This window comes from Pelmatolapia mariae, linkage group LG12 (assembly GCF_036321145.2).
Source record: "Pelmatolapia mariae isolate MD_Pm_ZW linkage group LG12, Pm_UMD_F_2, whole genome shotgun sequence".
NCBI classification, from domain to species: Eukaryota; Metazoa; Chordata; class Actinopteri; order Cichliformes; family Cichlidae; genus Pelmatolapia; species Pelmatolapia mariae.
In genome coordinates this window covers 22,905,684-22,929,806 of record NC_086237.1, presented here as the reverse complement: position 1 = coordinate 22,929,806, position 24,123 = coordinate 22,905,684, and the positions used below count along the sequence as shown (strand labels likewise).

The following is a 24,123-nucleotide window of genomic DNA, read 5'->3' as shown; positions in this document are numbered from 1 at the left end:
AAGAGGCTAATCCTCTTTGCCCCAACTTTAACTGGGCCACTAATCCTCCAGGTTTATCTAAGCAGTGAGCACCTAGCGCTGCTGACAACTTGGCCTTCCCTCCTCTCTGTAGCCTGTTAAGTAGGGCAGGGCTCGGTCACTGTCAGCAACTCTAGAACCGCACACTTACACAGGAAGTGTGAACTGTTAACAAAATGGCTCACTCCCTTGCAGCATGTGCATGCTTGCTGCCACAAATGTGTCTCAACAAACCAAGTGACAGCCAAGAAGGATCATGTCGTAACTGCCCTTCATTTAGTAACCACACAAAAGGAAAAGTTGCCGGTCTCAGCAAAGTTTAAAGTAAACTAACCACCTTAGATACTGGCAGAACAAATTGTTCCGCTATTGTCTGGCCAGTTAAGCTCTAAGGTGTTCAGGCTGATGAGTGGATACTGAACTGGACTTGGGCCAGCTCATTCTTTATTCACCAAACAACAGCCCAGACTGTCTGATGACTTAAAGTACAACATTAATTGTCTGCCTGAGGTCCAGCAGACCAGCACAGAGAAGAAAGCTCATATTGGTGACACTCCCACTAATCATTTCTCCAACTTTCATTGCAAAAGAGATGATAAATCGTTACTGAATGATGCTCTACAAGGGAAGATTATGTCAGGCTCAGACCTGAGAGATAACTCCAGGAGCACATTTTCTGCTGTATTCAGCCAGTGCTAATTGTCTTTTCGAAATAATTCCTTCCATGATCCCCAGTGAAATATTTCACCACAGTGGGGTGCTTCTAAACGTAACGAGCAATCACTTGAAGCACCGGGTGATGAAGAGGAGGAGCCAGGAACATACTGGTTAGGCGGCGTGTGAGATGACCTTTCAGTTCATCTAAGATGAAACGAGGCCGCTGAACCCGAAATGATTCAGAGTGTCTAAACTGACAGGCGAGGGCATGGCCATGGCAGAGTTTCAGCCGGCTGCCCGGCCTCCACAGGCATCTCATGATTTATTGTGAAATTGCCAGGGACTCAATGTGGCGTGCAGGTGAATGAGTTTTGCTAATAAGAGAAGCATTTCTGCTCCACAGAGCTCTTTTTCTATCTGAGCGAGCGTGTATGAAATCAGTGTGCAGTCTCCCACTACCACACGCTCTGGTGGAGGCAGCTGGCTCATCAGTCTACGACTTATCTGATGTTTTAGGTGGGTGGAGAGGCTGGCAGTGAGGAGAGAAAAGAGAAGAAAAGTGTCAATATTGAGGTGTTGAAGGTACCTGTGTTGTTCAACATTTAGATTAAGTGTATGCTGAGTTACTTCGAGTGCTGGAAAATTCTCAACACACAATTCCTATAGATGAGTTGATATTAGACTGTTATATAATATAAGCGATGGAGTTAAATATAGTGAAAAAAACAAGTGTAAATGGTTTTTGGTGTTTTAACTGGAGGGGATTTTTCAGTGGTTACTTTATAGGTCTGTTCTTTCATTATGCCGCAGCTTGTGTGTCCAACCATCAAAGAAGATGCTTTCACTTTGAAAATTTGTGTATACTGTGACTTAGCCTGCATTTGTCTCTGCTTGAGAGCAAAAAAATAAGAAAAAAAAATCAGGCAATCCCACATTATTAAATTACTGTTTCCTTTGTGTCCCAAAGCTTGCCTGGCAACAAAAGCACAAACCACACATGCGTCATGAACTGCGAGGCCTTACTGATGCTGCAATAGACTGCTGTAAAGGTGAAAAGGATTGTCGCCGCGGCATATGGCGGTGATGCACAAAGTGAATCCTAAGACTAATATGCTTATCTTCATTACAGGAAGGTCTTCTTCAGGGATTTTAAAAATTGTTTAAGAAAGAAGGAAAGAAAGTAAGGAGTAATGCGGATAACAGGACAGACATAGAAGTCATCTGCTTTATTTACTTATGTCAAACAATAATACATAAGAGACGAGAGGTCAAAAGAAAACCAACCATCTACATTTAAAATAAAGAAATTTCAGTCCTGAGATTGACAAAAAGCAGGGAGAACAGACAAAATATCTACTGTGATCGTTGGGATGGAGGAGGGACAGTGGCAGTTTCAGCAAATTGAAGATGATGGTTGTGGGGAGATTAGGGGGAGATTGCAGAACTGGAGAGGGTAAGCAATCACTGGGATGCTTGGCTGTAGGCACATTCAAAAGTTGAAAACCCCACGACTAAAGGATTTTACAGCTTTTTTTCTTTTTTTTTCTTTTTTTAAATATTCAGACTTCTTAGTTCAAAATCTGAGTCTCATATATTATAATTTTTCCAAAAAAGAAAAAAGGAAGATATTCTTTACATATTTTCATCCTGAGGAGACAAAATCATTTTTAAACATAAATACAACACTGCAGGGAGAACAATAAGAGAGATGCTTTATAGATTTCCCATTTCCATATATATTATTTTCTCAAGGTTGCGGCACCCTCAGACTTTGGCAGCGTTGGTGCATTTGAGATCGTTCGGGAAAAACAGCCCTGTTTGTCCACAGGAACATTCGGAGAGCCTCACAAACAGTGAAAGGAATCAGGAAGAAAATAAGCAAAATCCCCAGACTTTTGAGTTTTGATTGGATACAGCAATATCCCCACAGCGTAAACAAGATGAATATTTGGAGGCCATAAGCTTTCTCAGCTGAACATACATACTTGTGGCGCTGAAGAAATAAAAACGCTCTTGGAATTATGCCCCGCTGCATTGCCTTTCAGAAAAGGGCTCCGAGGCTGTGCCTTTTGGGATAAAGATCCTGATTTATTTCTTCATCTGTGCTGATCTTTTACCTTGCGGTGCATTTAACAGGTGCTGAAAACAAAATTTAAATTCTACGGCGCTCACATGTGACCCATCCAGTTCTATCAGACAGCACTAAAGAGACAGCAGTGTGCTCAACGTTTGTGACAAAACACAGAAAAATCTTTTAATGGTATTGTGCAATACAGCAATAAGGCTGGTGGATTAACTATACAAGCCTCCTCAGAACCATCTGAACTATTGATTAAGGTATTTTCTTGCTAGGTAGGAGCCAAATGGAGAGGAATGGCCTTGTGGATGTAACGTTAAGGAGGGATGCTGGGAAGAACTCTGAGATGAGAGCCCCAGGGGCCCAAGGGCAGCCAGGGGACATGACTGAGGTTGACCAAATCATTGTGGAAGTAAGGGGGCGGGGGGCGCTTGGGCCTTCTCCCCCTCCTGTCATCTGTAGATTAGAGCAGCGCCAAGACTCTACAGAGTGAGCAGCTGCCTATATATTTTTTTTGTCCTTCCCTCCCCTCCCGTTCCCTCTCTTCCGAGAGTGAAAGAGCTGACCCTGCTTTGAACGACCCCGTCTGCTCTCCTTTCTTCTCAGCAGTATTTAAGGTGCATAATATGCAACTAGACCTTTACACTGGGTAAAGGTCCTCGTGGACTTATTGGGATTTACTAAGGGATTTTTACAACCAGCATAAGTCATTTCACCTTCGTTCTGCCCTCGGGCCATCCTTGAGAGCATCTCACTGCCCTTGAAAATGTGTTAACAGTCAATATCGGTCTGTTGCTACAGCGATAAATTACAGATCCAAATGTCCTCATTCAGACTGAGATTTCTGTGTCATTAATAATTTCCTGGACAAAATATTTGTTGAAGTGTTAAAAAGTTTAAAGTGAAGTTTTTGTTTGTTTTGTTTTTTTACTTAGGAAAATCAGATTGAGGCTCAATAAGTCTTTCAGCCAGAGAGGTGATTTCAGTTGGCCTTCAATCTGATATGTGACCACAGAGGGGAGGCTTCAACCAGCACCAGGAATATGGCAATTATCCTGATTACTGATGCTTCGAGGCTTCTCTGACCCCCAAATCCTTGCCCACATCCTTTCCTCTCTCCAACCCCCCCCCCCCTTTTTTTTTGTTTTTTTGCTGAGATCTGTCACATTGCACAGGACCCATCAGCCAGGCAGAGAACAACCATATAACCATATATAATCCAACAGAAAACAAATCCCCTCGATCAAACACAGCCCAGCCTTTAAAGCAGGCCTCTGAGCCCAGGTGCCAGGGTGCAGTGCTGAGGCCCACAGAGACGCCGTGGAGGCTGTGATTTAGCAGCCTCCCCCCACCCACTCACCCACGGAAAACCGTTCTATCCTCCTCTTTAACGCCAGCCAGCCAGCCAGTCCTAACCTTCAGTTTGTTTAAGCACTGCTGAACCCAGTTGGCCCCGGACAGGGGGAGGGTGGGCTTAGATAATGACATGCCATATGCCACTCTGCCTCTGCAGCTGAGTGAGCCGTGGCTGGATCAGCCCAGGCACAAATCTATTTGAAATTTAATTCTATTATCCTAATATGGGCTAAGCGTCCATTGTCCAAATCAGGAACAGAGGAATGGACCACAGTTCCAGGGATAAGATGCATCCCATCAATAGAAGCTCATTAACGTGTGTAAAGGACCAAGGGGACAGACAGTTTGGAGCCTGTACATAATGAACGGTGGCCACAAAGGCACAGAGTCACCTTACGCTAAATAAAACTGTTGTTGTTTTTAACTTTGTATTTTTCTAAATGACAAATGATCGTATTCACGTGGATTTTGCTGTTTATTCGGCTGAAGTTGTCTTCAAATGGCCAGATTTCTCTCAGTATCTAAGAGGAAATCCTTTGCTATTTGAAAGGTGTTTGATTTCAGCCCTTTGACTGAATGAATACTCTCTGCTGGCTGTGTCCTGTAGCCAGACGTCACCCAATATTCCCATTAGTAGAGAGGCCTGGTGCCTCAGACCTCCACTGGTGGGAAAGGCCAGACACTAGAAGCTCCACTGCCTCAAGTGTCTCCTCTTCACTTCAACATCATGTGACAGGGTTTAATGCTTGGATGCCGAAGCCAAACGGAAGGGATTTTGGGAAGGGATGTATCTGTAAATCTGTCAAAATATTTCTACAAGACAGAAAATATGCTGGAATCAGACCGCGGCTGGGGCATTAAGCTGTTGAAACAACATGAAAAATTTCACTGGAATGTTAAAGAGGCTTACTGTGCAAATTTAAGCCAAGGGGCTTGGTACTCTTTAGACTGGAATCTCTGTCAGCTTTCAGATACAGTGGCATGCCTACGAACACCATTACCTCAAAATTTAAGGCTCATCGTTAATAATTAAGGGAAAAGATCAAATCATAACGATGCTTCTTCTTCTTTTAAATATCCGTCGCATTTCAGTATTAACGGTTAATGTTTTCCAGCAGTGCTGTCTGTCCTTTATCTTTGGATGGCCAAAGTGTAAACATTTAAAAGACGATCATCTAAATGCACTACTACTACTCCGTTTATCATTACAGCACATTATCCGAGCGATGTCACACACCGTATTCCACTCTGGGTCTCACAGAGCTGCTGTAACAATATCCCAAGCTTCCCACTGCCTTTTAGAGGTCACATGTTAAAAAATAATCACAGACTTCAAAGCCGAAATGTGGCTTCTGAATAAATTTTTAAAGAAATTTATTTTACACCTCAAAACAAAAGATGGATAAGGATTAGGGATGTGGTACATTGGGAATGTATTGACAACTGTAGTTTACATTTTTTTTGGTGTAAGCTCAGAGAAAAAAAATGTTAATACAGTCATAATAATTGCACTTCATAAATCTAGACTAATGCCAGTATTTCCCCACAACAAAGCTCTGGTTCTTTCTCCCTCTGCAGTTAATAAATTCAATTTACTACTCAAATTTGACTGACAAAAGAAATGCTAATTTAAGACCAGAGGACTGCTGCACTGATCCAATTTTTCTCTTTCACTTGAGTCCCACAAGGCAATAAAACATCGCAGTAATTTAAGTGCAGTACATTCAAGGGAATCTCACAGTCATAATAAATATTTCACTGCTCTGAATCATCAAGTTAAGACTGGCCTCGGCTAAACGCATCCCAACCAGGGGCTGAAATGGACAATGAAAAGCAGTGAGCTTTGAGTCTCATTTCATCTGATGCCAGAGGACAGGTCATGATTGTTTTCATTTGTTTTTGTTTGCAGGATTAGGGGTGAATAGCACCCCGAAGATATGATCTCCATTTGTTTCCACCACTTTCTCATGATGATAGCACCTGACAGATGAAGAGGCTGTAGTGCTGTAAATACAGTCATAAAGGAGTCACGTGAGAAAATGCTCTCTAGCTCCACTGAAAATCTAAAGCCTCCAAAAATAAAAATTAAATAAGAGGGGTTGGAGCTCGATTTGCAAACCATCTCCCGTACATTATGTAGATATAATGTTTATGGGACCGGTGACTCAGTCTTTCAGTCTTGGTGGTAAAAATCTTGTAATGACAGAATTTGAGAAGAAGAAAAAAAAAAGTCTGAGGATTTTGAAGAACACAAATTTAAAAAAGAAAAAGACAAAGCACGCACGCATGCACTCAGCCACATACACGCATTAACATACATGTAAGGTTATGCAGATAACCTCCCAGTCACATTCTTCATTGTAACAATTCTTTTTCTTGTAATGTTTTTTTTTAACTTTTTTGCAATGTTTTCTTTTTAAATAAGTATTTATTGTATTGTATGATTCCAGTGTTGGTTAGGGAAAAAAAACAGCTCTCCAAACAGGTTCTTACAGAACCAAAGCAGCAACTATGCCTCACACCAGGACATAAGAAACTGCACGTCAGCCAGAGGAGAAATTATTAAGTCATCAAAACAAAAAGTGGAAAATAATAAAATTAAATTGAAAAAAAAAAAAAAAAAGCATTTGAGACACTTTTCCCCATAGCAGCCAAATACATATAATATACCTACAAATATATCAAACAACAAAAAATAGGTTCAAGTTTTTCAAGTTTCTTAAATATATCATATCCAAACTACCCAATTCCAAACTTCAAAGTTAACAAAATTCAAGCAGTGCAATTTATGTATCAATTATTATAACAGCAATAATAACTAATATCGTACTAGCCTTTTAATTCAACCTTATGATCCTTGTACATAACACCCGAGTACAGCCTATCATCTTCTCACTTGTCAGTACATGTTTTGTTTTTTTGTCTTTTGTACGTGTTCACGTGTGTGTACTGTTACAGAGTTTGGATTTTGAGAGCAGCCCTAAATATTGGCCCTTTTGTGACCATTTCAGTGACAACCTACACAGTAGCTTCATCCTTAGTATTTAGAATGGGGATACAAGTGGCTTACGCACTTCATGTCAAGCTATGATTCTGGTCAAAACAGGTTCAGGCATGTGAAAAAAACAAGAAACAAAACAAAAACAGGAGACCAAAAAATATAATTAATTCAAAATCCTATTGGCAAACCACAAGCTGGAACATCAGGAGAATCATGAAATCCCTTTTCATTCCCACTGGCAATCACTACCACTTTTTGTATTTGGGATTTCCATAGCCTACCTTGAAACCACCAAACCTAGGGCCACACAGCACGACAACTGCTCTTCTCTAAGCACCCACACTAGTTAAAGCAGTGGCACTCGCATCAACCCCCTGCCCCCCCTCCCAAAAAAACATGTTTTTTTTTTTGTTTTTTTAAACTTTGAGATTCTTCACAAATTCACAACTCTTGATTCGTTTCCTTTACTTCCCCCTCTATCTGTAAACAGGGAGGCGGATGTGTGCATGCTGGTGGTCTAAGAGACGTGGCACAGACACAGTCTCGTAGCCTTTGCCAAGCATCTGCTCCTTGATGCAGGGTGGGTGGATGTCGTTGATCAGGTACTCCAGAGACTGCAAGCTGCTGCTCAGCACAGACGTGTTGCACAAGCTTTTGCTGGGCAGGCTGCAACACAAACCTCCCCCGCTGTCTATAGCAGGGTGGTGATGGTGATGGTGATAGTGGTGATGGTGGTGAGGGTAGCCCATCTCTCTGTGCCCTGTGGCCGGCCCTCCAGTGGAGGTGCCCAAAAGCTCCTGGGGATTGTAGCAGTCACTGTCAGGTGTCACCAGCACGCTGTTCCACGGCGGCGCAAAGTACTGACCCACTGAGAAGTTTCCGTGCATACCCACGCAGTTCAAAGGGGAAGAGCTGACTTTGTCCAGCCCGCCTCCTCCACTGGCACTGGCAGTCAGGTGGTAAGGTCTAGAAGAAGAGGAGGACACCTGGGCCCCCATAATCCCTCCTCCTGGAACACAAGTTTCAGGGGACTTGCTGATGGCGCCCCCTCCTCCACTGCCTCCACTGTACATGCGGAGCACAGCCTGTTGCTGCTGCTGTTGCTGCTGCTGTTGCTGCTGCTTCTGCCATAGTATGTAGTCCATACCATCTGCGTACACACCAGTCTTCATCGCCTCTGAGTTCTGAGCCGGCAGCCCCTGACCTGTATATACCATGTTAGCCTGGGGACCCATTCCTACCACATAGCCTCCACCGGAGGAGCTAGAAGAGACCCCCATGACAGCCGCGCCCTGCTTGGAAGGGCTGGAATTCGACGGTGCAGTGGCAGCCCCTTGACACACCTGCTGCAGAGCCTGGGCCTGGCAATGTTGGTTGATCTGATAGATAATGCTCTGAATGGAGGGAAGGTTGGATTGCGTGGGCAAGGCCAGGCCTCGGCCCCCCGTTACAGGGATCACTGAGCCAGCTACAGTGACATTTGGGGGCACTGACAGTCTGGGGCCTTCTGGAGGCTTTGAGGGCCCAGTGTGGTATACCATTTGGCCATGGCCACTGGCTAAAGTGCTACTACTAGGGGGTGGGTATGGGGCAACAGCTATGTGGGCTGGAGAGAGCTTAGTCCGTCTGCCTTCGGAGTTCTTGAGAACACCTTTTGAAGAGACGAAGGTGGATGTTGACGATGATGACGATGACGAGGAGGAGGACTTAACAATAGCAAGGAGACCCTGGTAGCCCCCTGTGTGGAGGTGTGGGTAGGGACTATAGCGTTGGCCTGTGGTGTCATATCCATTTACAGTCCGGTTAAGGTGCTTGTGCTGGGGAACCCTGATGTTGGTGGGGAAGATCTTGATGGACAGCGGGCTGTTGGCTGTCTTCTGAGCATAGGCATCAAGTTCTGCCGCAGTGGGGTAGCGAGGGGAGTGTGTGGGCACTACTAGTTCACCTGCAAGACAAAAAAAACAAGAAAAAAAAGAATGACTGAAATGAACAAATGCCTGTAGAAGAAGCGAACAGCAGACCTGGGGTTTAATTACCAGAAATATCAAAGAGCCTGACAGCAATGGCATTCACAAAGCCGGGTCAATCAATTGTAATAACCACTATTCTCCTGGAATAGTAAGATCTGGCAGCAGCGCCACGGCTACTTTGAAAGCAGGTTAAAAGATGTCATCGTGACACAAGAGCAGGCGAATAACACAAGATTACAAACAGCAGAAACACTTCAGAGCAAACCCACACAGAGTTTGAAAATTGTAAATGAGGGCTGGCATTCATTTGCGTTCTATCTCTCTCGCCCTCCATCTGAGCTTTCCTTCCATCTCATTTTCTCACCCTCTTGTGGAAGTTCATCCCTAGACAAATGGATCTTTTTAAAAACTCATTCTGTCAAAGCCTGGTACCTTAGGCGCTGTTAAATCAGTGCATTGTGAAATTAATTCGGACTCTCTTTAGCATTGAATTGGGTTAGCCTTGGATACCAGGCAAGGAGGGATGAAGGGGAGGGGATAAAAGCTTGTTTAATTGCAGTGGCACATTTGAGATTTATAAGTGCTATCACTTACTGGGTCTTACCCTTGGCCACAGAATTTTCACATTTTTTATTCAGTCCAGGAGTACATGAGAGGCCCTAGTAAAAACCTATTAAGAATCCATGGGGAATTAGTAGCCTGGTTAAGGTGAACTATATGAGAGCAGAGCCAAGTCCAGAATACTTGAGTGCTGTTTTTTTTTTTTTTGCTGAAAGTATTTGTTTAAAAGGCAGAAAAACATAAACTCATTGATGAAATAAATCAAAAATTAGTTATACAAATGGTATGCTCATACGTGACAATGAAATATTTCCAGTATGAGGTTAGAGAAGTAAAAAGCTGGCCTCCGTATCCTTGTAATATAAATTGATGTTACAAAAACTATACAAAAATGCTTGATTGAACAGGAAAAAAAGATAAATAGAGGCCAGTACAGCAAATGTTTTCCTCTTACTTTACATCCAAATTCTCTCTAAGGTTTGACCAGTGAAACCACTCATTTCAAAAATCAATTCAACATTGGTGTTGAGTGAGACTGGTGATGATCCTCGGTCATTGAACCAACGGTTGGTCATTGTGAACTGAGGTGGCAAACAGGAAAAAATGCAATTTCTAAAAACCCCACCATGTGTCATTGTTTGGGGGGGCTGGGCACGGAGGTGAGGCACTGCAGTGAGATTGGATTTAAACAACATTATTCAGGCAATTTCATGGCTACTTAGCTCAGTGCAACAAAAAGGGTATGGGGGTGGGAAAAGAACTCAATTTACAAGCAATATATCAGCTGCCACAAATGACTTGCAACCCCTTCAAAAATGACTTTTTTATGCAAAAGCTAACAAAATGCACAAAAATTTAACTGCCATAACTGTGCCGTCAGCAAATGTCCTGGCGACCCAAGGCAGTCTGCAGGGTGCAGGCTGTGACTAGGACTCACTCCATTTGCTTTCCGATTGCAAAATCATTTTAAAGAGACTCCACAGCCAAGTAGTCACAATTCTCATTTCTTTGCTCCCATTACAGAAAGCATGGGGAGTTCATTTCAACAACCCTATGGGTCTCCAACTGTGAAAATGATTAAATCTACAAGATCCATATCATAAAAGAAATAAATTGGGAATTTAACAGCAGACTGGAGAAACTGTGAATATTCCAAGCCAAATTTAGTGCCTGAACTATTATACGCGTGTTGTTTCATCCGACAGGCAACATGCTTTCCAGATCAGAAACTCTACAGCATCAAATTAGACTTTAAATTTGTAAAAGAAAGAAAAAAAAAAGTGCTGACATTAATTATTTAATTTTAATTTAGGGTGTCATTCTAATGGGCTTGTCTGAGTATGCCAGGCTAGCCTATCTAAGATCTAACCAACCTTACTGAGGCAAAGCCCTGCTTCCCTGGTGACAGCAGTGCCATTTGCTTTGATGTTCTGACTTGCAGAGGAAAACTGACAGAAGACTTATTTGCTCAGAAGAAAAAAACATGCTCATTTCAAAGCACATTGCTGGTCCACATGCAAATGGAATGGCAGCATTTTTTCTGATCATCTTTACATGAGGGCAAAAAAACATCTTTGATCATCACATGGTCTAAATGAGGAAAGATACTTGGCTTTCAGGCATATCAAGGGCCTGTGCCCTGCCGCCCCTATAAGCCCCCAGCTGCAGTATGCCCATCATTCCACCTAATTACTGCCACATGAGGAAAAAAACTATAAAAACAGCCAGGAAATTCATTAAAGGGTGGCTAATTCTATTCCTTCTCACTGACTGAGCCCATATTTTCCATGCCTGAGCCTGCATTTCTTCTGAGAGAGAGAGAGGAGAAAGCCTTCTCCCTCCGTCTTTTCCCAGCTTGGCCCTTGTTTGTCAATAGGCAGAGCCTTTGGCACACCAACCTGGCATCAAAGGGTTTCACACTTCACAGGCCACAGGGATTAGAGGCCTTTCAGGCCTACAAAACCCATCTCAGCTCCACAAAGGCTTCCGGTTATTAGAACCCACGGGCATAAAGGAAGAAGAGGAGGAGGAGGAGGCAAATGAGCATCTGGATGCTTCTGATTCTGGCTTCCTCTTTAAAAAGTTCCACGGTAAAAATTTTATAGCAAAGTTGATTACAGTAGCCTAAGTATGGCCACAAACCAGAGCATATTTCACTCTCATACACACATTGTTATTCACACTGTGTGTTTGATGTGCGGGGTCTCTACATTTCTCTCCTCCAGAGCAGTAAGTCTATAAGTGAGGACATGGAGGTTAAAGGAGTGAGTCTCTTTTTAGGCTGGCGCTCTGTGACTTATTGGTTTAGGCTGCAGTAGATCATAGCAATGAGCAGCAGCATACAGATGGTGCGGGCTGATAAACACCCTCTGAGGCCGCCAGTACTGCCTCCTTTGTGCGAGCCCTTACCTCCTCATAAGGTGGGAGGGGGGGTTTCCTGCACCTGTGCACACTCTCTAGCGTGGTCGTGCATGCAAACATCATGCAGAAAAACAGGGAAAAAAAATGGGGGGAGGCACATGCGCATGCATACACACACCTGCATCGGCAGTTGTGTGTCTCATTTGCCATCAGTGGAGCATGTTGTTATCCTCTGCTCAGCGCTCTCTCATGAAATGTAGGGCAGGGACAACAACAGGTGCCTGTGCGGGCGACAGCCTGCAATGCCTCCTGGGCTAAATGCTTCACACTCGCTTCATTTCAACATGCGACAGCCTTGTAAGGATTAATTATTTCCCCTGGGGATGGAAGAATATGCTATTTCCCTTCCTGAGAGCAGGAGGCTATGTGCACTCACAAGCACATGAAATAGCTCACAGTAAATGAACAGCAAAACCTGGGCAAGCGCTGCTTTGAAAAGAAGTAAGAGCGGAAAAAAAACTTTCACATGAAAGGAATGTAAACAAACCAAGCATAGTGTGATTGAACTGCATTGGAGATTAGATAAAAGCTCAGGCAAACACATGCATTAGTACTGAGAGATCACGCGCCAGGGAGCGGAGATGGCAGGGAGGCAATTAATGGGCTGACCTTCGTCCTTAATCACCCAGTGCCTGGCACACAATGCCCATGTGTCAGAGCAGCACATCTCTAAATGCCACCCCTCATTAGCACGATGCACGCCGTGAGAGAGGGGCTATCTGTGCAGTGCTCCACTCTCCAGCGGTCAGACAGAGATAGCAAGGCAGGGATTGGATAACATGGCAGCACAGCGCTGAACTGAGCTGCAATAGGCCATGATATGATCTAGAAATCCCATTTCACTTGGAGGATGGGCACTCTCCTTTCTCTCCATTTTTGATTGGCATGAAACTCCCCAAGCGCAACGTCCTTGGTGTACCCGGTGCTGTCACTGTGATTGCGTGTGTGCTTTTTGTGTGATTGCTGTGTGTGTGTGTGTGTCTGTGTGCATTTGGTGAAGGGGGTACCCAATTCTGAACACTCAATTAACACTCCTTTAATTAGCCAGCAGTACATTTTGAATTCTGATGAACTAATTTTCTTGGTGTGACGGTGGAAGAGGCGGCAGAGGGGGGAGGCCTGGTAAAGATGAGGTCCACTGGGTACAAAACAGCAATAAAGAGGGAACTGGTTAGATTAGACTGTAAAAAATCCATTAAATTCTGTGCACTTCTTCCAAGTGAGAGGTCAAATTGTGTTGATCACAAGAAGCAAAGGCAGACAGAGAGAGTATGAGAGCATGGAGTTAGGTGAGGTGGAAAGAGGAGGGGTAGCAGGGGAGAGGAGCAAAAAAAAGGAGAGGAGATAGGGAGTCAGAGGCTGTGCGAGAGTGCAGCACCAAATCCAGAGGACCACGAGAATGCTTTGCATTTTAATTAGAGTTTTAAATGAATAAGCGGAGGAAAAAGTCTGAGAGAACTGCCTGAAATGCCCTTGCTCCCATTTATTAGTGTTCCAAGTGTTCTAAAATTATGAGCAGGTTGGAGAAGTTTCTTCTTATTAGCGGAGAAAACGCTCCAAAACATCAAAAAGCCCTCAGCATTTCCTCACTCACTCCTGCAAAGTCTACGTCCCTACTTACCACACGCTTTGATCCCCTCTGACCATGCACACTGGTGAGCAGGGGAGAAGAGCGCTTGTTTAGATGAAGGAAGAGGACCATTTGGTTGAACTGCAATTAGGTTTTCACAGAACAACGAGTGTGTAATACACTCTGACTACGGCCAAACAAACAGAGCAGCCTGTGATGAGGTTAGGGCAAACTACAGGAACAGAGATGACCAGGAAGATGAAAGAAAGTGAGAGGTCAGTCTTAGTTCAGCACCCGCTACTTTCGCTGGGAACCATTTCCCCTCATAAAGACAGTCCACATTAAGTAAAAGCACGTCCTCGAAATACTCAGCATATATACCGTAAACCTATATGCAGTCATGTGTGCTAGGCCTCTTTTCTACGCCTTTGCTCTTCATTTATCTGGGTTGTCTTTTTGAGGACTGGGCTGGCAGGATGCTCCTTTTCCACACTCTCGCAGCCCATTCCTGCACTAATGTACAGTCAGCCATTAATCTCACTGTAATAAATTTATTCAAATTAATAATTCATGGCAATTCAAATCCTTCACATCACAATCTCCCAGCTTGGAAAAGGTTTGACCTGTCAAGCACGGGGCAGGCTGAACAGCATTGTTCCTTGAAGGAACCCTTGACCTGTGGCTATTGTTTATCTCTTAGCAGATAGAATCAGCGTCCCTTAACTTGCTGTAAAAGGATGGGCAGGCAGGGGAAAGCCAGAGGCAGCTTCACGTCCTGAACAATACCTGCCTTGTGCTAATGGAGGTGTCATCTGGCACAAGGCTGATTAGTCAGCGATTACAGCCAGGCCTCAATTGCCGTGACAACTGCTGCAAACACAATGGGCCCTGATAGAGCCAGCTGTTTGGTCCTCTGCAATTAACCCTGCATCCCACTCGTCTCCGGCAGAGCGCTGCCTCTAATTGACTATCGGGCACACAAAGCAGGGGCTGTCGGCCAGACCCCCTGGACATAGACCCCCGCCCCTCTGCCGAGGTAGAGATGATAATAATAGAGGCGTCCTGTGGACTCAGCCGCCAGTCAATCAAAGCCTCGGTGCCCCACAGGAGCTTCCTGAGGAGAGGGAGAGAGCGGAGGAAGCTCATGTATGAGCCACTGATCAACAGGGTAGAGCAGCCTTGCAGGGGGGCAGACATGTTGAATATGCCCTCAACCAAAGTACTAATCAATTCAAGTGCACGTGAGGGGAAAGGAAACCCTGCTGCTTGCTTGATATCAAAAAAGCATTTTTTTTTTACAAGCACTCATCTCTCTCTGTTCATCTCAAGGTTGATTTTCTGTGCAACAACACAGGGAAGGAAAAAAAAATCCAGGCAATTATTTGTCAGGCCTCTGCTATCTATAATTGCAAAGATAAAAATCAAACTGCAATGATTTCTCAGAGGATAGAGCTGTCTGAATTCAGCAGCTGCTTGTGTCATCACAATCATCAAACAAATGCATATTGTGAGGCAGTGGAAACAAAAATGTGCTCACCAGATAACTCTTTTCTAAATACTTCATGACTTATTGATTGGATTTTTTTTTAATACAACTTTGTTGAATCAAAACCGGTTTATTTAACGCAGCTTTTTGTTTCCAGTTGCCGTCACTTTATCAAACATCGCACACAAACTTACAAGAAAATTATTTCTCTAATCAAATTAATTGCTATGTAAATAAAAGCAGTAGCTGGACAAGATATTTCAACAGGGGATACCATACTGCACTGCATATTGGGCTTTTAACCTGCCAACATGTTTCACAAATAGCAAAGCGGATAATGAGAATGTTAAAGCAATCTGCACACTGATCCTTCACAGGCACGCAGGCATGGCACCATGTCAAAAATGGATTTAATCGTTAAAATAGATTTAAGCAAAACTTGGACAAAACTCCCACATTTAATCTTTCATTTCATTAAAGGCAATCTCATCCAAGATTTAATCTATCTATTTTCCACACAAGCAGATGGAAGAAATACTAAACTGAAAGACTAATCTGGGCTTCCTCCTCACTGCAGCATGAGGTCATTTGGTTAGCCTGCAGTGAAGCGGCACACGTGTGCGGTAAATACAGTACGCTGATACAGAGATGGGGTCCACAGGTACTGGATAACAGTGAAAAGGAGCAGCAGAAAAACAGAAATGTTTTTCACTTTCTGTTCCGAATGTCTGCATGTTATTACACGTCTTTTAATGTTTTACATATGCGACTAACGTGTCCAAATCAAAACTGCTAATTGGATTTCTATTATAAAGGTTTCTACCAAAGAAATGTGAAATATTATACCATCAGGACACTGTCGTGTTTACATTTTCTCATTAGAATTTATCTCCAAAGCCAGATGTTACTGAATCAGCTATGAAAATTAATTAGCTGGTTTGATGTGGCAGCCTCATGCTCCTTCTAGACAGACCTGGCTTTTATGGGCTGTAGGGGAAATTACTGAGAACTGATTGATCCTGAAGGACTCCTCTGTACACATGGCCTGCCAGCCAGACACACACACACAGATCCCACTAACAACTAATTCTAATATTTTACCCTCCTGATGAACCTGATGTTTTTTCTCTTTAATAACATCAATAGCAATTCATCAATAAAATCCATAAATCAGAATTAGCTGCAAGCTAATTGATTTCTTATTAAAAACCACCAAACAGGTGAATAAACACAATTTAGTCTGAAGAAAAAGGACAACTCTCAGCCTGAGTGTGTTGACCTCTAAAACCCACCACTCTCTGAAATAATAGCGTTGCCCTCTGACCCATAAAAAAACATTGACTCTCCCTCTGCATGTCTCTGGATCTTTTTTTCACTGCTTTCTCTCTTTTTTCCCCATCCTTTTTATTTCTTTGTGCTCCTCTCACGCTTCATCCCCCTCTCTGTCTTTTCATCCTCCTCTCCGTCTCCTCTGTCTCTTCATCCCCCTCTCAGTCTCTTCTGTCTCCCTCTCTGAGTAAGTGAGTTTCATCTGGGGTGCTTGCCGGGCGAAATCACCTCAGGGCGAACACTTTATTATCTGTAGTCAAAGCGTCACCACAAATACCATTCTACACACACAAGTGTCACTTTCCATTTGTCTGCACTCTGGCTGCATTAGCAGAGCCTTGCCGGCCCAGAGCCTCATCTCAAACGCACCCAGCAGAAGAAAACTAACAGCGTGGGAAAGCACTCGCCCTGCATTCCTGCCCCATTAACACCACTGGCAGCACTAGAGCAGACCTGCTGCCTCTCAAAGGAATTAAGACATTATTATCAACACTGACCTTTCTGAAATATCTTACAATATGACAAGCTATTTAGGCAGGAGCCTTAAAGTCTAGGGGAAGATATCTTAATGTGCATGAAAGGGAACTAAGCAGATGAGCCTCCCTTTAATTCAGGAGATCACTGCGCATGTTAATTACTAATGATCTAGCTGAGAGTCTGGTCAACACAACACCAGTGGGTAGTTTAGTCCTCTTTGAGCCGCAAAGGAATGCAGGCCAGCAGCAGCCGTGTCAGGCCTTTTGTAGGACACCCGTGCACCAAACAAACAGAAAAACTGGGGCAACATGTTTACCTCACACTACACGCTGAATTTCATAAACAACAACAACAACAACAAAATAAATAAAATAAAAAAAACCGGCCAAACAAAAAGAACAAGCTCCATGTTTGTTCCCATGACAGCCAACACCAAAAAAAAAAAAAAAGGTATTTCAATGGAAAAATAACCGTCCTGAATATTTCACACTGTGAAGAGAGCTGCTCACAGCCACAGCGTCATTTCAGGCACAAGTTTCACCAGGCTCTTTCCATTTGCAATAATTTATGGGGCTGGATGGGCAACATAATAGATTAATGGAAAAAATAACTATATTCATCGCAAAAATTGCTTTCTGTTTAATAATCAAGGCCTGCCAAAGGGCTTAGTTGAGAGCACGGTTCTGTATAGAAGCGGGTTCTGTGATGAGCCAGCCCTCAGGCCTGCCTGGGCCACCCTCATTGTGCATACAGCATGGTCTAGAAAGCAGAGCTTTATCAGCAAATACCCCGAGTCAGCACAAGCAGCGGGGTGGTTATGTGCTGCGACTGGCACACCAGCCGATATTGTCATGTGCGATTAGGCCTGTGCTCATGAGCCTGTGAACTCATTCCTATGGCATCAAAGTCAACTCCACCTCCTACTCTCCTCCATTTACATCCATTCCTCTCTGCTGCCCTCTCCTCCTTCCTTCCCCAGGTTCTTCCCATTTTACATTCAGCCCTGCCGCTTCACAGTGTACCTTCAGTGAACCTTGTGAAAAGCTGTGCTCTGCTGAAAACAGATAGAGAGGGAGAATAAAACAGCAGGTCAAACTGGTTTGATTTCCAAAACAAATCTCGACAGCTTAATTAACTCCATCCAAAAGGGTCATCCACAAGTTAGAGCCAGCCAGCGCAACAAAGAAGCAGACGGCTCCAGTTGTTTTGTTTTGTCTTGGTACACCTCTCCAGATGACAAGGCTGATAGAGAGGAACAAAGCACAGCTCACGGAAGACAGAAAGACAAACTATGAGGCCCGTTACGGGGAGACATCAGGAAGAGGAAACAGAGATTAAACCATTCAGCGATGAGCCAGAGAGCAATGCGGGACACAGAGCCAAGAAAAAAAACCCAACAAGCTAAAAACCTGACCTGAAAGATTTATGTCAGGCCCTCCTTGTTCTGTCTTTAAGAGAATATGCCACGCTGTGACACCATTTTCTCAAAGGGCTACATGTACAGCAAAGAGCCAGCAGCATTCAGAGTCATGCACAAACGCAAATGGACACAGCAACAACACACACACACAGTTTTGGAGTAAAAAAAAAGAAAAAACCCAGAGGTAAAGATCGTAAGCACATACATAGATAAGAAAAGGAACCAGTGCACAGAGCAGAGGAGACGGGGAGGTAAGGGAGAGAGAGCGGGAGAGAGATGGAGAGATGAAGGAAGGCTGGAGGGGCCTGGGCAGGCCTGTCAGACTGGAGGAAGTGCTGGTGCGCAGGCCTGCAGGTAAATGGAAGAAGAAAGGCGCCTGCAGGCTGCCTGAGGCAAGCCTGGGCCCTTCTGTTCTATCATTTAGGAGACAAGTCCTCCACTGATTCCCAATTAATATTTAACACTGCACAGACAACAAGGCAGTACACATGCCGAGGAGAGGAGAGGAGAGGAGAGGAGAGAACCATTGAAAGGACATGCATAAATGAGAACGTTGTCAAAAAGATTAATCAAAATTTGGAAAAGATTTAATGTCAGTGGAGTTTTTGAAGGAAGGATTTAATAGATGCAATGTTCTGTAATGTTAACCATCGCTTAAAGCTGAATGTTTTAATGTTTATTTTTCATCAATAAGGCTCCATCTTATCCAACTATGGGACTGTGGTCAAACTTAAAAACTTGTTTTAAGTATTAAGGTTCAGTTCAACTGAATTCAGTATGCTTTATTGGCATGAATGATGCACAACTGTGTCAAGGAACCCCGTCACCAAAGCGACAAAATTAGGTTACATAGTTTATGTGGTAAATTAGATCGATGACACCTTAAAGTTAACAGAGAAAATGAGATACAAATGTATTACAAGAACATTGTGAGTAGATCGTCACCCACTATCTTGCTGGCGAGATTCACCAAGCAGTTTGAGTGCAAGTGAAAGCACCATTAGATGATGTAACAGGTAGTGTAGAAGCAACATACTGATTGCTGTATGGTCTTCGCAGACCCATGGCTCTTATTCATTATTATTTAATAGATTCATTTTTATTGTATAAAAAGAACTGACTATAGTCCAGTACAAACTATTACTGATATCAAATTTGAGTTGTATTCTTGCAAGTAAATGTTTTGTTTCTTACTCAATGCACTCCTCTAAATGAAACCTGTATATTTGTATCAGTGGCACCATCTGGTCACTGCCATGATCAATTTCCTGAGAAGCCACTTTCATTTGAAGGCCAATCTGACAATCTGAGTTTCCAGATTGTCCTTTGAATTGTGATTGGTTAGGGGAAAACTGATTCTTGGGGATAGTCTCTAAAGTCTTTAAGGAACCATGGAAGAGGTTTTGGAAGTTGTAGCAAGAGGTCTAGGATAAAACGTTAGGGTCAAACCATGGCCTCAAATCTTTAACTATGTAAGTAAATATTCAAATATGAACATCCTAAAATGACAAAAATGGGCTTCATTAGAATGAGCAAACAGCAGACTGCAGTTAAATGTCCCAGTGGAGCAATGATTTGATTATTGTGCTGTGGTCAGTTTGCACTCCCATGCTCTCTCTGCCAAAACCTCTGCACTGCTTAAGCAGAAAGAAAAACCAAAGACAGGAGTGGTATTAAAAGCTCATTGCTGGTTCAAACCAAAACTACACAATGCTACTTTCAAATTGCTCACACATGACTTCTTGTGCATTTTCTAATCATGTTTACACCCTTCAAAGAACTCGTGCAACAACATACTGATCAAAATGTACTCTGTGAATCTCAATAATAGCTATTATAATAGCAACGTTAAAATGCGTTGGCTAATTCACTTAAAACTAAATGCTGCTGAATCCTCCAACGAGCACACTTTTGTCCAAAATATTGCCAGTTTAGTAGAATTTAAGAGTGTAAATAATAATATCTTGACTTAAACTTTCAAATCTGCTGTAGTATTTTCATTTGGATGAAGTGACTGGACAGAAATAGAGCAATTAATGGCTTGAAGTCTGTTGAAAAAATTCAAACTTTTCTTCCAACTCGCACACTAAAGTCCAAAAACTGGACCAAAATTCTGTTTTTATTTTAAGTTTTGTTAAGATGTGCATGCTCAAAAACAAAATATCCTGCCAGGAGTGTGCCAAACCTCCTGAACGCCTCTCACAGCCAGGCTGTGCTGGGTTTAGCTTTATGAAGACACGATCATTTCCTGTGGGACAGCTAGAGACTGCAGACACTCTCTGTACCCTCGCTCAGATCCTCCAATCCACCCCCACTTTCTGGCAGGCGAAGACAGAGGGTGTCGATGCCTTGCACCTGGGACGCCCAAATGCCAGCTCGGAGGCTTTGGAACAAGGAACCTGTTTTTGAACCCAAGTCCTGCTGCGACCAAAACTACACCAGAGTCCCTTTTCCTCAAGCTCACCTCTCAAGGCAATAAGATTGCTTCACCCCCTGTGTTCACAGCAGAAGGCAGAGGGCAGAGGGAAGGCATGGCTCTGCTGGATGCCACCATCCGGAAATGATTCTCTGTGTGCCAGCAATCAGACGCCAACACGACAGAAGAGGCTGTGGTATGCATGAGGTAAGATATGTACAACTAATATCATATGGCCGACTCTCTCAAATAAACTGCGGCTCAAAATTCTCCGCTTTTCACAATCTAGCAATATTACAAAAGTGCAAATTACACAATCAGTGCAGCTATGCAAAGCCAGCGATTCCTCAAAATGAAACTGCATAAATAGGAATCGAGGATGAGTTATGGAGGAAGACGTGGATAGCTGTCAATCACCTTGCACTGTAAAAAACACCTCGTGACCTCTGCTTCCTTGCTGCAGACAGTGGAATAATGACAGTCTCTGTGGACCCTCTGTGGAATTCCAAATGGGAGTTAGAAATGAGGTAGTTCAATCAGCGGGAAAAGGTCAAGTGCATGCAGATTTGCTCTCCCTTGCAGTCTCCATTCCTTTTTTCCCAGTTTCGCTTTACACCCTCCAGCCCCCGCCACCTCCAGGGTACTGAGGCAATCAGGGTAAAGGCTGTTATTTCTGCTGCCGCAAGTGACCACGTTTAAATATTCAACTAAAAAAGTCCCTTCCCTCCCCTTTCTTGCCAACTCCCCCTTTTCCCCCTTGGATAGTAGTTGTTGAAGTATTGTGGTGCAATTTGATACGGCCAGCTAATTCCACTGTTATGTCTCGTACTGCCTCAGACAAGTGTGGAGGAGAGGTGGCAGTAGGTCATTACCTGAGCATATTTCCCTCCCAATGGCAGTGTGGCTTAGGAAGAGAAGCAGCTAAAAGCAAAGAAAACTAATGGCTTTGGCAGCTCTGCCTGCAAAAGCATGGGGCTATTAGGAAAACTACAATCCCCAGGTGTACCTCTATGTCATGTCCTAAGGCTGTATGTGACAAGGCCAGGTTGTCTCTGTCGATCAAGCTGGAAGAGGGCCGAACCTGGCCTGACATAGCATGAACCTGGGATACCAAGCCTTCTGGGAATTTTTCATCTACACCTGGCTGATTGGCACCCCCGGGCCTCCCGGGTGGTGTCACACAGGGTTATGGTTGCAGGTGTGCTTGTGTAAATGTGTGTGTACACATCTCTGCTACAAGAAAAATTCTGGGCTGTACAACAGTTGATTGAAGAGTGGCTTTAGCTTTATATAATAATTTAAAAAAAGTAGCTTTATGTGTTTGACATAAGTAGAATTGCGTTCATCTTTAAAGGAAAATCATTTTTGTTTTAATTAGGCTTAGGTACAGTGACACCAAAAGTAATTATAAATCACCATTGTGTGCTCATGAGTTGCAACCAGGCCCTGTTGAGGTTAGAGACACAAGGGAACACCCAGGTTTAGCCCAAAGTCTGATCCAATCATTGGACAAATATGGGAGTGGCAGTAAGCTGTGTGGTTAACAAGGGTACTGTAGTATTGACAGCATGCCTGGACAAAATGTGCAAATATGCACACCCATTTTGACAACTGCATCATTACAAAATGTCATGCTGGCACAAATGCAACTGCTAAGGAATGAATAAACAAATTAAAACCTGCTGAAATTTGAAAAGATATTATTTTGGAAAATAGCCAGCAAAAATACCCCCATCAACCACTCAAGTGAAGGATTCTGGACCTGTTATTCTCTAGCTGACATGTGACAGAGTAATTGCTGTCTGGGCAAGAGGGGAGGCAGGGTAGTGGTGGGGGCTGCTGGGCCTCCTGTCCAGCCATCTCAGTGTTCACTGGACTGGTCCGCCTCCCGTTCCCCTCCGAGAGCTGGGCTTTAACGCTCACCCGTGTTCCCTGGACCTTCCGGACCACATCGAAGGATCACGACGAGGATGATCAAGGAAAGGGATGGGTGGAGAGGGAGGTCACCGCCGGCTGAGGGTGGCCAGGGTCAGTGGCATCCATTCACCCCTCTCCCCCTGCAGGGCCTTTCTCTCTCATCTGTCTGGATGGGTGCCCTCTCTGTGGGGCACAACACGATGAGAGGTCCTGGCTCCGCTGCCGTCTCTGCCTTTCATGTCTCCATATAGGGCAGTGGTAGATAGACGTGGAGGGGGAGGACGAAGGAGGGGGCAAGCTACAAATGTCACCCATAAGGGGGGATTTAATTAAAAATGACAGGGGCTGGCGCTGGAGAGTGCAGCCACATATGTGCGGAATTTGGGCGCAGTGAAAGCAAGTGCCTATGATTTATAATTCAAGTAATGCTCCGCACTCCTTTTAATTCTACGGCCAAAGAAAAAACTATCAAAAGGCTGCCCTGTGAGGCTAATCCAATATGATATTTTTAAGGGCAGGCGGTCAATAGCTTTTTGAAAAGCCAGCTTCTCTGTCTCCCTTTCTGCTTCTCTCTCTCTCTCTTCTCTACTTGTCTGTCTTTCCCCGTCTCTCTCTCTGCTCCTGCCTCCTTTCTCTCCCCGCTCTACAGTACCTCACCCCACCCTCCTGAGCACAGACACAGAGCGGGCTGTGATAATGGAAACATCCCGCTCTCCGCCTCCTGTTTCTCCTGCTAAGCTCTGTGCGCTTGGGGGAAATTGATTGTCTGGCGAGCCGATCTGAACGCTTCCAGCTGATGGTAGAGCCAGTTAAGTCCTTTTTTATTGAGGGTATGAGGGATTTTTAATGGGATTCAATGGGAGTCGCATCAATGAACTGTGCAGCCACTCGGCATCTGCATGCAGGGGCTTTTTCTAAAACCCTCTTCGCCCTCTTATCCCAATGCTCTGCCACCCCACCTCCACTTTCTCTGACACACACACACACACACACACACACACACACACACACACACACACACACACACACACACACACACACACACACACACATGCAGACAGGTTTTTGTGTAAAGGAAAGCAGATGCAAATGACAGAGCTCACCTCTACCTTCGCTGCCACGTAATCCCCCTCCTGCACTTTTACTTACTGTCCATTTCAAGGGTGTATTCTTGTATTCAGCTTCCTGTTGAGAGCCCTGTCATTTTACCCACAAACCCTGTCCATTCTGGCACAAACTGGGCCACGACCAATCAGTCATGGGACCTGCTCAGCATGGTGACCTGAGTGTGCCCACTTCTGCAGCCAGACCCACTGTCTGCTTTTCTGCAGCCTTTCTAGGCCCGGACAAACAATTGCCTTATTGAGGCCAAGTGCTGCACGATGGTGGAAATCCAACACTTGCCTAACCCCCTCCCTCCAGTCCAAGGACAGAAAGGAGGTTATTA

The 24,123-nt window shown here is 44.1% G+C and overlaps 1 protein-coding gene across 1 annotated transcript in view; it reads right to left on the bottom strand.

Moving 5' to 3' along the window:
* Positions 1-1,872: 1,872 nt before the first annotated feature.
* The window catches only part of fam222aa (family with sequence similarity 222 member Aa), a 52,048-nt gene continuing 29,797 nt past the window's right edge, over positions 1,873-24,123 (bottom strand). Inside the window, exon 3 of the mRNA XM_063489093.1 lies at positions 1,873-9,054. Within this exon, the coding sequence (XP_063345163.1) occupies positions 7,586-9,054 (1,469 nt within the window). The 3' untranslated portion in view covers positions 1,873-7,585. The remainder of the gene's footprint in view (positions 9,055-24,123) is intronic.